Source organism: Callithrix jacchus, chromosome 5 (assembly GCF_049354715.1).
Source record: "Callithrix jacchus isolate 240 chromosome 5, calJac240_pri, whole genome shotgun sequence".
NCBI classification, from domain to species: Eukaryota; Metazoa; Chordata; class Mammalia; order Primates; family Cebidae; genus Callithrix; species Callithrix jacchus.
This window is the reverse complement of record NC_133506.1, coordinates 87,129,762-87,142,563: the sequence shown is the minus strand read 5'-3', so window position 1 is coordinate 87,142,563 and position 12,802 is coordinate 87,129,762. Positions and strand designations below refer to the sequence as shown.

The 12,802-nt window shown below is 46.0% G+C and overlaps 1 protein-coding gene and 2 non-coding genes across 5 annotated transcripts in view; 1 reads left to right on the top strand and 2 right to left on the bottom strand.

Annotated features, from left to right (window-relative positions):
• The window catches only part of ITGB3 (integrin subunit beta 3), a 59,820-nt gene extending 50,825 nt beyond the window's left edge, over window positions 1-8,995 (bottom strand). For all 3 annotated transcript variants that reach the window (XM_002748126.7, XM_017972445.4, XM_017972446.4), the window contains exon 1: window positions 8,882-8,995. In XM_002748126.7, the coding sequence (XP_002748172.4) occupies window positions 8,882-8,960 (79 nt within the window). In that variant the 5' untranslated portion in view covers window positions 8,961-8,995. The remainder of the gene's footprint in view (window positions 1-8,881) is intronic.
• LOC118154318 (U7 small nuclear RNA) lies at window positions 3,224-3,285 on the top strand. The gene has a single exon (XR_004744189.1). It is a non-coding gene; the product is annotated as a U7 small nuclear RNA (small nuclear RNA).
• On the bottom strand, window positions 6,645-6,751 carry LOC118154197 (U6 spliceosomal RNA). The gene has a single exon (XR_004744090.3). It is a non-coding gene; the product is annotated as a U6 spliceosomal RNA (small nuclear RNA).
• Window positions 8,996-12,802: the final 3,807 nt, after the last annotated feature.

The window sequence follows — 12,802 nt, the reverse complement described above, 5'->3', positions numbered from 1 at the left end:
CAGTTGTATGATCTCGGGCAAGTCACTTCACTTCTCAGGAACTCCCCCCCTCTTTTTTTTTTTTTTTTTAAACAAACAGGTGTCATATTAGATGATCTTCAAGGTGCTTCCAGTCCTGGCAGTATTCACTCTTCCAACCAGAGAGCATCAACAGGGGGACTCACACCCTAGGAAGCCTAGCCACCCAAGGCATAAGAACCCTCAAGCAATGCACAAGTGGCCATTTCTTCCTAATGGCCTGACACTTGACTTCAACGCTGCATCTCAAGAGTTCTGGAAAATTTTATTAGCACCAACCCCACCTCTCATCTGACTCATTCAGTATACACAAGAGGCAGGTCTGTACCAAGCTGTCCAAGGCTCAGCCCAGCAGTGCCCTGTTGGTGACCTCCTTGGCATCCCACCGTCCAGTTCTGCAGGCTTCCTCCCCCAGCTCATGTGTTATGGGTGTAGACAGCAGGCTGTGGTGCTATCACCAGTCCTTACTACTGGCCTGAAAAGCAAATTGGTTCAACCAATTTTGGAGGACAAATCGACAATACCTATTAAAATTTAAATTTAAAATATGCATGCCCTTTGACCCACCAACTTTCATTCAAGAAATTTAGTCTGTAGAAACACTTGAACAAAGGTGCATAATAAATGAATAAGGATATCCCCTACAGCTTTATTTGTAGTAGGAAATAATTGGGAATGACCTCAATGGGAACTGATTAAGTAAATTCTGATATATCCAAATAACATTATGGATGGCTGGAATTATAGCTTTTGGGATAAATAATGGAAAGCCATAAACTGACATAAAAAGATGCCTAGAGTATGTTTTTAAGAGACAATGGGCCAGGCACAGTGGCTCACACCTGCAATCCCAGCACTTTGGGAGGCTGAGGCAGGTGGATCAGCCTGGCCAACATAGGGAAACCTCTTCTCTACCGAAAATATAAATATTAGCTGACGTAGTGGTGAACATTTGTAATCCCAGCTACTCGGAAACCTAAGGCAGGAGAATTGCTTGAACCCAGGAGGTAGAGGTTGCAATGACCCAGGATCATGCAACTGCACTCCGGCCTGGGCGACAGTGAGACTCCATCTCAAAAAAAAAAAAAAAGACAATCATCCTATTATTGATTATCCTATTTGAGAAATAATAATAGTGATACATAATTATATATGTTGACATATACACATATAAAAAAAACTGCAGTAACTATCAACAGTGGTTATCTTTAAGGAGAAGACTACAAGGAACTGGCATTTATACTTTCTGCATTATATTTCTGAGCTGCCCCAATTTTTTTTTTAATAGTACACTTAATTGGCCAGGCGCAGTGGCTCACGCCTATAATCCCAGCACTTTGGGGGACCGAGGCAGATGGATCATATGAGATCGGGAGTTCAAAACCAGCCTGGCCAATATGGTGAAACCCTGCCTCTAATTCAAATACAAAAATTAGCCAGGTGTGGTAGTGCCCACCTGCAATCCTAGCTACTCAGGAGGCTGAGGCAGGAGAATCTCTTGAACTCAGGAGGCAGAGGCTGCAGTGAGCTGAGATCGCACCATTGCACTCTAGCCTGGATGAGAGATCAAGACTTCATCTCAAACAAAATAATAATAACAATAATAAGCTTAATTACTTTTATAAGGCAAAATAAAATTAAAGCTAATTTGATACGTCCTCTGTTCTGCCTCTCTTCTGACATTTGCATTTATTTAAATGTAGGCTCCCCAGAGCCTACTGGGCTTTCTACAAACTGTACCTTCAGCATCAAAACCTCTTGAAATGGCAAACTCAGCAGGAACACAAGAATGAGCTTTGGCGTATGGGTTGGATGAGGAGGTGCTGCTTAAGGAATAGGAAATTTCAGTTAGACAGAAGGAATAAGTTCAAGAGATCTACTGTACAACATGGTGACTATAGTAAATGACCATATGTCATCTACCTGAAAATTGCTGGGGGTAGATTTTTAAGTGTTCTCACCACAAATAAATGAAAAGTATGTATGTGAGATAATGTATATGTTATTTAGCTTCATTTGGCCATTCCACAATAGGTACATATTTCAAGACATCTTGTTGTACATCACAAACATGTATCATCTTTATTTGTCAATTTTAAACAATAATAATAACAAAAGAGAATGAAAAAAAATGGAATACACTTTGTCTGCCCACTCTCTCAGCCTTCAAGAACTGCTCAGGGCAGTATGGTCTGTTCCCAACTTGTGTAAGTTCCCTCCCCTCCACTGGGAAGTTGGTCAAATGTGCTCCTTGCGGCAGCTCCAGTAAAGGTTCAGTCTGGAGTTCATCACATGCGATGGCTAAAGTAGGGGTTTGCAACCATCAGTGGATCTCTTAGACCCAGGTTTCTCTATCCAAACATTCCACTAGCAAAGAGCTGTAGGGTTGACTACAGGGACTTTTAAAGTGGCTACTGAATGTGTCTTTTGCCAAACTTCTGAAGCTCTCTTCTAGTGCAAAATTTTTAAAGCTTGATTTTAACATAGGATCTGATTTTTTTCCCAAAGAAATCCTTACATGAAATCAAAATTGTTCATTAGTTAAAGGAGCTCCAGTTGAAGGTGGTGGGGAGGGACAGGAGCAAACTGAAGTATCTCCCTTCGTCTTCTCTGTCCCTACTTTGCAGCCCTAGGACACCAAGAGACTGAGGCCTAAAGGTAAGACGACTTGTTCAAAGTCACCCAGCAAGCTGACAGAAAGGCCTGCAGAACAGTGAATCGAATGTAGGTTTCTTAATGCTAGTTCCATTGTTCTTTCCACACTTGTTTTTCTCTATATGAAAGGAAGTACCATATATCATGGGTTTAAGTAAAGGAATAGACACGCACACACTCACACTCACACAAACATACACACACACACAAACACACACACGCATGAGAATCATAAATGCAAGAAGAAAATGTCTGAACAGAACACACCACCTGATTAATATGGACATTATAGGGGAATAGATTAGAAGGGAACCAGCAATTTTAATGACTGACAATGATCCTATGTGGATGATCCTATTACAGAAATAACAATATTTGTTATTTCAACTTTTTTAAGATGAATATCACCTCATTCTTTCTCTCCTTGAATATTTAAACATCTTCACTAACTGAACTAAGAAATTGAACTAACTTAACTATAAAACAGAGAGAGCGGGTGAGAAAATAGTCTTTTCATGGGAACATGACAGAAAAACAGAAAGAAGACATCTACTGTTACAGCTCTTTTAGAATTTGTCTAGCAGGCTTTCTGGTTTTTGCCAAAAAGCTACCCACCCACCACCCCCCCCCAAAAAAAGTCAAATGGGTTGTTTTTTCAGAGATGGTACCAAAAATGTAAAAAGGTAGAACAGCCCCAGGTTTACTTAACAACTTCTGGCTTCAAGCATCATGACATACAATATTTGACCACAAAATATCTGTTACTCTTACAAGCAAGAATTGTAAGTGCTGGTTGCCACAAAATCCTCTCTAATATCCTGAAGTCTTTAACTACTTAGCACATGGAAAATCTAATGGCTTATATATAGCCAAATACATCTATCCAACTAGAAAATTTAGAAACTGAAAGCTGGGTAGCACCTCCAAGGTTTAACGGATCCAGTCCCACTATTTTCAGAGTAACTGTTCCAATACCGAGGATGACGAAGTGGCCTCAGACAATGTCTTAGGCCAACGTCTTCCCTCCCCGGAGGGGAAAAAAGTTACTGACACATACAGCATCATAGATGAATCCCAAATGTATTACGCTAAGTGAAAGCAGCGAAACTGAATATCTATACACTGCATGATTTCATTTATATGACTTTTTTTAAAACACAGAACTGCAGAGGCAGGAAACAGATCAGAGGTTGCAAGAAACTACGGTTGAGGATAGGGTATTGATTACAAAAGAGTTTGGGGCTACTGGGCATGGTGGCTCAAACCTGTAATCCCAACAGTTTGGGAGGCCAAGGAGGGCAGATTGCCTGAGCTCAGAAGTTCAAGACTAGCCTGGGCAATATGGCAAGACCCTGCCTCTATAAAGAAAAAAAAAGAGAAAAAAAAAAGCTTGGGGGCAGTGGTTACTTGACTGGATACATTTGTCAAAATGTGTAGAACTATATGCACTAAAAAGGGTGAATTTTACAATCCATAAATTATACCTGAATAACCTAACCAAAAAAATAAGAGTGTTTCTGGTGAGACTACGTGCATGGACAGAGGCAGATGTTATCATTTTTTTGCTGGAGAGTCTCACGTTTCAATAAATGCCAGCAGTTCCCACGCAGGGAATAGGCAGTTTCCCTAAACAGAGTCATTTCCCTGCTCCCACCTTCATTTCCACTAGTGGTCTAAGCTCCGCTAGGCACAAAGAGCTTCCCATTCAGGAAGGGCCAAGGTTCAGGAAGAGGGAGCAGAGGCAATGGGGTGAAGCAGCAGGCCTGCTCTGTGGGCAGCAGAGGGCTGGATAAAACCAAGTGGTTTATCCCTGAAGCTGCTCAGTCACTCCCTCGGTTAATTATCTGTCTGCTGATTCATGACTTGTGGTTCCTGCGGGAATGCTTCCTGGAGATTTCTGCCAACAGGGGAAGAAGGGTTCTTGGGACTGGGAGGGGATGATAACCAGAGATCTCAAGTAGGGTGGGGAGCTTTAGAGGAGAAATGTGTATCAGGAAATTCTAGAGTCATAGCCAGACTCCCCCTCCTCACTGTGGTGTGCTTGCCTCATCTTATGGTCTTCCCAGGAGACCTCTGTCACTCCTCACCTTTGCCCTCACACCCACAAGACCGCCAGGGAGAGAGGGGAATGTTGCCCTTTTAATGGCTCCTCCCAGGAGGGAAAAAACAGTCAAACACTTCACAGAGGATCCCTTGAGTTTTTCACACTGTCAGATCACAGGTCTAAATGGTGCAACAGTGCAGCGGTCCAAATGCCCAAAGAACTCATGATGTCAGCAATGTTTTAATACCCTCCAGATTATCCAAATGGAGCACTTGAGGATCTTATATGAATGAATGCAAATATTAAGATATTAGGTTTCTTAAAGTGAGGCACATCATATAAAAGCAGCCTTTTCATCGCATTCCGTAGATATTTATTTTGCTGCCTACGTGCCAGGCACTGGGCATAGAGTATTGAACAAAATAAACATGTCCCTCTCCTCATGGAACTTGTAATCTTATAGATGCTTTTATCTTCCTGTTTTTTCAAATACAGGGCTTGAGGTTTTCTCACAGGTAAAGCAAATGTATAAGCCTCTTTCCTTCTTGGCCTCTTCTGTGGATTCTTACTGGGTTAGAGTGGCTGAGATACACCAAGCCAGCAATCTGGAATGAGCTGAAATAAAAGGGGCTCCCTCTCACATATGTGTGGGGAAAAGGACCCCATCAGTCTCATTCTGGAAACCTGCACAGTGCTCACTCATGAAGCAGTAACAGCTTTTGCCTCCAATACATAGTAGAGAGCAGTGGTAGGAAAAATAATGACAATAGTAGTTGTCATTTACTGAATAGTTTTTTTGTGTCTCTGTCTCATTTAATCAGCATAATCATAGAGGCACTGTTTCCTCTACCTTACAAATGAGGAAACTGAGCTCTCAAGAGATTAGGTAACTTCTTTAAAGTCACACAGCCAACAGGAGACAAAGTCAAGAATCAAACCCACATCTTCCTGGCTTTAAACCATAGCTCTCCCTTTCTGAAGCCAACAAGCCTTCCTCCTGTGTTTCTCCAGGACCTGAGGATTCCTGCAGAGGGCTTCAATTGGAGAGTTTCTAGAATATAAACTCCAAAAGAGAAATAAGCACCTCAGCTTATACCTAATCAGGTCAGAATAAAAACCTAAACACAGGGAAGCCACAAAACCCATACTTCCTAGGTGAAGCTAAAAAGATCATCTTTACATAAAATTAAAAACTTGATGCTATCCTCAATCAACCTCTCTTCTCCCCATAGTAGACTCTCTACGCTGGGACGTTTCTGTGCCACTCCCATACCCACTCAGCTCTTTCTGTGCCCCTTCAACACTTGGAGTCCCAACACAACAGAGGCAGATGTTATCATTTTTTTGCTGAAAAGTCTCACGTTTCAATAAATGCCAGCAGTTCCCACATGGGGAATAGGCAGTTTCCCTAAACAGAGTCATTTCCCTGCTCCCACCTTCATTTCTACTAGTGGCCTGAGCTCCACTCTGCTACTCTGGGACAACCTTTCTGTGCCATTCCCATACCCACTCCCACCAACTGCTTGCTTCCCCCCAGGGATCTGATGACCCTGCCACCAAAACTGGGATGGCAGTTATAAATATGGTAGAAACTGCTTTGCAGGGCTGGGGCCAGGGTAGTACTCTGGAAGTCTGACTTTAGAGCCTCTGCCCTTAAAAACTACCCTCTGCAGCTTCTCAGAGAGAGTGTGGGGCTTGCTCAGCACAACCCATCACCACTTCTGGAATTGCCCCAAACACAAGATTAATCTGTGAACCATCTCCTAAGGATTTTAATTATTATTTTTAGTAGAGATTAGGTCTCACTATGTTGCCCAGGGTGGTTTCAAACTCCTGGGCTCAAGCAATCCTCCTACCTCCACCTCCCAAAGTGCTGGGATTACAGGCATGAACCACTGTGCCTGACCAGATATCTTTTTTTTTTTTTTTAAATATGGAACGCTTCACGAATTTGCGTGTCATCCTTGCACAGGGGCCATGCTAATCTTCTCTGTATCGTTCCAATTTTAGTATATGTGCTGCCTAAGCGAGCACCTGACCAGATATCTTAAAGGATCTTTTAATGCAAACTTAGGTGTGACAATGCAGTAGAATCCAATACACTCAAAAGTGAATTTAGAACACTGTGAAAGTAAGAAATGCTTAATGACAGCAAAAATTGTTGTAACTGCATGGAAGCAGGCATCTCTGTAAGAGACAGCTGAGCGGCCCTGGTGTATTTCTCCATTCCCTGCATCAACAGCCAGAAGCATCTGAAACAAGGTTCCATATGTCCCAGGGCAGAATGCTGGAGATTCCTATTTCCGCGTCACAGTCAGCAGCCTGTTCACTGCAGGCTAACCCTACCAGCTGATCTGTTTTAGTCTCTATCACATGAAAAGTTCAACAATAACCACTGCAATATTCCCCTATACAACAACTGTAATCCCTCCTTCAAGATACCCTGGCCCTGTCCAGGATAAGATATACGTCTATACACAGAAGAGTCTTGAAGAGAATCACTATTTCGAATCGTTTATCTTTGAAGTGAACTTATCAACAAATCTTCCCTTTTTAAAAGAAATCCTGGCCAGGTGCGGTGGCTCACTCCTGTATTCCCAGGACTTTGAGAGGCCGAGGTGGGTGGATCACTTGAGGCCAGGAGTTCAAGACCAACCTGGCCAACATGGTGAAACACCGTCTCTACTAAAACTACAAAAGTTAGCCAGGCGAGGTGGCAGGCGCCTGTAATCCCAGCTACTCGAAGGAAGCTGAGGCAGTATAATTGCTCAAACCCAGGAGGCAGAAGTTGCAGTGAGCAGAGAACGCATCACTGCACTAAGCCTGGAAGACACAGTAAGACTCTGTCTCAAAAAAATATAAAACAAAATAATCCCTTCTTCAGGGTCTAGATGGTTTTATGGGTACTACAGTTTTTATTAAAAATGCTTACGGCCGGGCGCGGTGGCTCAAGCCTGTAATCCCAGCACTTTGGGAGGCCGAGGCGGGTGGATCACGAGGTCAACAGATCGAGACCATCCTGGTCAACATGGTGAAACCCCGTCTCTACTAAAATTACAAAAAATTAGCTGGGCATGGTGGTGCGTGCCTGTAATCCCAGCTGCTCGGGAGGCTGAGGCAGGAGAATTGCCTGAACCCAGGAGGCGGAGGTTGCGGTGAGCCGAGATCGCGCCATTGCACTCCAGCCTGGGTAACAAGAGCAAAACTCCGTCTCAAAAAAAAAAAAAAAAAAAAATGCTTACATGAACTCTGTGTCATCCTCTGAGGCAGAGGCAGCCCCAGCGGACCAGGAGCCAGGGTTTCTCCCCACCCCAGGCAAAATCACCAAGGGCTCCGAGAGGACCACGAGCAGCACCCCGGGCTGTGCCGGCTCCATTCCTCCACCCCAGCACCAACGCGGCCGAAAGCTGACTGCCCTGACGGCTGACCGTGTGCGCAGCAGCCAGAGACGAGGCCAGATATCCCACCGGCTCAAGGGAGTCTTTTCGTGGCTCCCCGAATACACTAGAGATTTTTTCGGGTGCAGGGTCTGCCCCGGGAGCAGAGGCACCCGGGAAAACTGGAGGAGGCAAAGCCCTCTTCCTGCTCCAAAACAATCTCACAGGAAGCCAAGTTGAAGAAAAAAAAAAAGAAAGGAAAAAGAAAAAACCTTCTGGAGAAATCGTAACACCAGGAGAAACTGGAAATGTGGGGAAACTGGCAAACGCGCGCGCGCGCGCACGCTCTCACCCAAAAAGCCACAGCGGCATCCCCCTGCCAAGGCACGGGAACAACCCCCGGAAGCCCCACCTTGCCTTGGCTCCCGGGCCAGTCGTTCTTGGCCCGGCCGGGACCACCCGCGAGGCGCTCAGCCCGGGCTGATCGCGGGGCTCAAAGATGCTCTGACCGCACCGTGCGCGCCGAGGCGGCGGGGAAGGCACTGAGCCTGGCTGAGGGCTTCGGCGTCCCGGAGGACCCGCCCCTAGGCACTAGACACCTTTCAGCCCCGCCACTGCCTGGCCTGGAAGGTCCACGGCTCCCGGCTCCGGCCCCAGCCGGGACCCGCACATTCTGAGCGCAGACGCGCAGGACCAGTTCTCCGGGTTTCCCAGCTCCAAGTCCGCAAGTTAACCGCGGCGCGGATCCTGGAGGAGCTGCTCCCCGCAGAGCCAGAGCCTCACTCACCTCCGACACCGACGGCCGCCAGCGCCCCCAGCGCCAGCACAGTCGCCCAGAGTGGCCGGGATCGCGGCCGCGCTCGCATCTCGTCCGCCTCCCGCCGCGCTCCGCCCGCCCCACAGTGGGCGCCGCCGCCCGCGGCCGCTTTTCCCGCAGCCGGAGGGGAGGGGACGCCGTGGGTGGGACGCAACGGGGCGGGTCGCGGATTCGCGCTTCCTCCCCTAGGACTTCTCTGGACCCTGCCCCTGACAGGGAGCAGTGGGAAACTGCGGCTCCTCTTCTCCCCCCGCCCGCCGGCTCCCGCCTCCCTCGCCTTGCCCACGGGGAGCCGCCTGCCAGCCGGCGAGGCGCCCAGGCCTCGAGGAGGTCGTGAGCGCATCCTAGTCCCGGGGATCTGCGACTGGGCACTTGGTGTGCTCAAAAAAGCCAGGAGCCTGTGGCCCCTCTCTTTACCCTTCCAGTCTCACCTCCTGGGAGACGCCCCCGGGCTCTGTTTCACCTAGATTCTTGGGACATATTCACCCACTACCTCGAGTTTCATTCATTCCCACTGTAATTCATTTGATTGACAAACATCTGTTGAATGCCTTCTCTGAACTGGTTCAGTCCATTATTATTCACTAATTTTTTTCTTACCTTAGTTTGGTTTTCCGTTTAACTTTAAGCCTGTTGAGGACAAAACCACATCCCAAGCTTGTGTAAGCAGTGATAGGTCAACGAAGAGCCTCTCCCTACAAGCACTTGCTTGCACCCAGCCAGTGTCGAAAACGTTTCAGAACAGTCAGCATATTACCTCCAAATTCACACTCACAGGCTTTGGGGCTTTATCTATTTCCCTCAAAGGCCTCCTGCCTGACTCCTCCAACCTGTGGCCCCTTAACTCCTACCCTAGTCTTTCTTTAGGCCCCTGGATCTTCCCCAGACTTAAAACATCTGGAAGCTCAGAGAGGCAAAATACTATGGCTATGAGCAAGAGGCCACCAGGAAGTAGCTGGGGCAGTGCAGCCCATCTCAATGGGTAGCTCTGATGGTGATAAAAACAAGGCCTGAGGCATCACTTCCCCTGTAGGGCTTTCAGAGCGGCCCTGGGCTTCCCTATGACCTCTTAGCATGCCCACCCTCTTCTGAGACACACAAGATGCTGGACAACTGACCCTGAACCGTCCCTCCAGCCTATCTCCCACCCTAGTCCAAGAAGATACTTGTCATTCCCAAATGCTCCATGCCTTCCTATCTGACTGATTTTCCTTCCTTTTTCCACTTGGAAAATTCCACTTGTTTTTCAAAACATCTCAGATGCCATCTTTTCCGTGTAATTTTTTCTGACAAACCCCCACGTCCAGCCCCACCCTTTCAAACACTAGGGTACACCTTTATAGTAACACACATCAGCAGAAGTATTACCAGCAATTTGCTAGGGGAAGAGTCAGCCCTGCGAAGTGTAGGTGGGCCCTTTGACCTGGGCTTTCAGACTGCATCTCCCTCTACTTCCCCTGGCTGCAGAGGGCCTCTGAGCCAGAATCATTTAAACAGCAGTGTCAATGCCCTGGAGCAAAGTTCATGTCGCATGGCCTGGTTACATTTCTGCCTAGGCATTTACTTATTTGCTCCTTTCCCGTATATGTAAAACCAATCTTCAGCCAGTTAAGTGTCTCCTCAGCCCATCCTTGCTGGCGCCAACCACTTGGGGTGGGCACTGGCCTCAGAAAATATGCTAAGTTCACAACCCTAGCCCAAGCCCTAGCAAGCATAACATGATAGTGCAAGTGAGTCTGTGTGGCGCTCCCAGCCCCAGGGAAGGCAAAGGAGCTAGTCCATTCACATTTAGTATAGTAATTGATGGTTGTGTTTAGATTTACTATCTTGTTATTTGTTCTATTTTTTTTTTTTTTTTTTTTTTTGAGATGGAGTCTTGCTCTGTGGCCCAGGCTTTAGTACGGTGGCACAATCCCCGCTCACTGCAACCTCCACCTCCTGGGTTCATGAGATTCTCCTGTCTCAGCCTCCCAAGTAGCTGGGATTACAGGTGCACACCACATACCCGGTCAATATTTTTGTATTTTTAGTAGAGACGAGGTTTCACCATGTTGGCCAGATCAGGTCTCAATCTCTTAACTTCATGATCCACCCACCTTGGCCTCCCAAAGTGCTGGGATTACAGGAGTGAGCTACTGTGCCTGGCCTTATTTGTTCCACTGTTTTGCTTGGTTTCTCAGTTTCTCTTTTTCTGCTTTCTTTTGAGATAATTTTTTTTTCTACTGGCTTCCTAGCTACACTGTGTGTGTGTGTGTGTGTGTGTGTGTGTGTGTGTGTGTGTGTTTGCTCTAGGTATTACATATTCCTCCTTATCATACATAGTCTATGTTGAATCAGTATTGTACAATTCTATGTAAACTGTAAGAACCTGTAAACTAAAATAAGATTCTAAGCTCCACCACCCTAGCCATAGGAACTGACCCTTCCTCTCAGCCAAGGGCATTCCAAAGTTACTCTGAAAAACTAGTTCAAGCCATTATATGAAGCATTAGGGAAGGTGGGGGTGGGGGGGGGGGTTGAACATGCCTCACAGCTGACCAGCATTAGTATCAACATAAAGACCTTAAGACTGATAGAATAGGCTAAGTCTGATAAGAAACATTTACAATCAATTCTCTCTGAAACCTGCCTCCTTTTGGCTTCATCTGCATGATAAAATTTGGTCTCCATAACCCTTTATCCTAACCGACATTCCTTTCTATTGATTCTAGGTCTTTAGATAATAACTCTTACAACCAATTGCCAATCAGAAAATCTTTGAATCTCTGTGTGACCTGTAAGCCCCTGTGTCAGATGTCCCGCCTTTCTGAACCCTACCGATGTTCTACTTATATGTATTGATTATTTTGTCTCCCTAAAATGCATAAAACTGAGCTATAGCACAACAGCCACAGGCACATGTCATCAAGACTTCCTGAGGCTGTGGCACAGGCATGACCTCAATCTTGGCAAAACAAACTTCTACGTTGATTGAAACTTGTTTCTTTAAGTGATCGAGACTTGTCTCTAAGTGCATTAAAGATGGCCCACTGTTTGCTGTCTCCACCATCTCTGGTGAGAAGTCCACCATCCTTTATATTCTTGTTCCTCTGTCTTCTCCCCCTGGAATTTTTTCCATAACTTTTTATTTTGAAATCATTTATACTTATGGAAGAGTTGCAGAATACTAAAGAGAGTTTTCTTATGTCCTTCACCCAGCTTCCCCTACATCATATTTTATCAAACATGAGAAATTAATGTTGATATAACACTATAATTAATCTAGCTACAGAATTTGAATTTTGCCACTTTTTCCACTAATGTTCTTTTTCTGGTCCAGAATCCAATCCAGGTCCCTACATTGTATTTAGTCATCATGTCCCCTTAGTTGGCCTCAATCTGTGACATTTTCTCAGTCTTTCTCATTCATCACTTTGACGCTTTTGAAAAGTCTAAACCAGCTGAGTATGGTAGCTCAGGCCTATTATCCCAGCACTTTAGGAGGCCAAGGCTGCTGGATCACTAGGTCAGGAGTTCTAGACCAGCCTGGCCCCGTCTCTACTAAAAATACAAAAATTAGCTGGGCGTGGTGGCATGCACCCTTAATCCTAGCTACTCGGGAGGCTGAGGCAGGAGAATCATTTGAATCTGGGAGGCAGAAGTTGCAGTGAGCCAAGATCGCACCATTATACTATAGCCTGGGTGACAGAGCAAGCCTCCATCACACACATGCACACACACAGACACACACACACACACACACACACACACACACATACACAAAATCAGCCAGTCATGGTGGTACCTGCCTGTAGTCCCAGCTACTCGGGAGTCTGAAGTAAGAGAATCACTTGAACCTAGGAGGCAGAAGTTGCTGTGAGCTGAGATTGCACCACTGCACTCCAGCCTGGG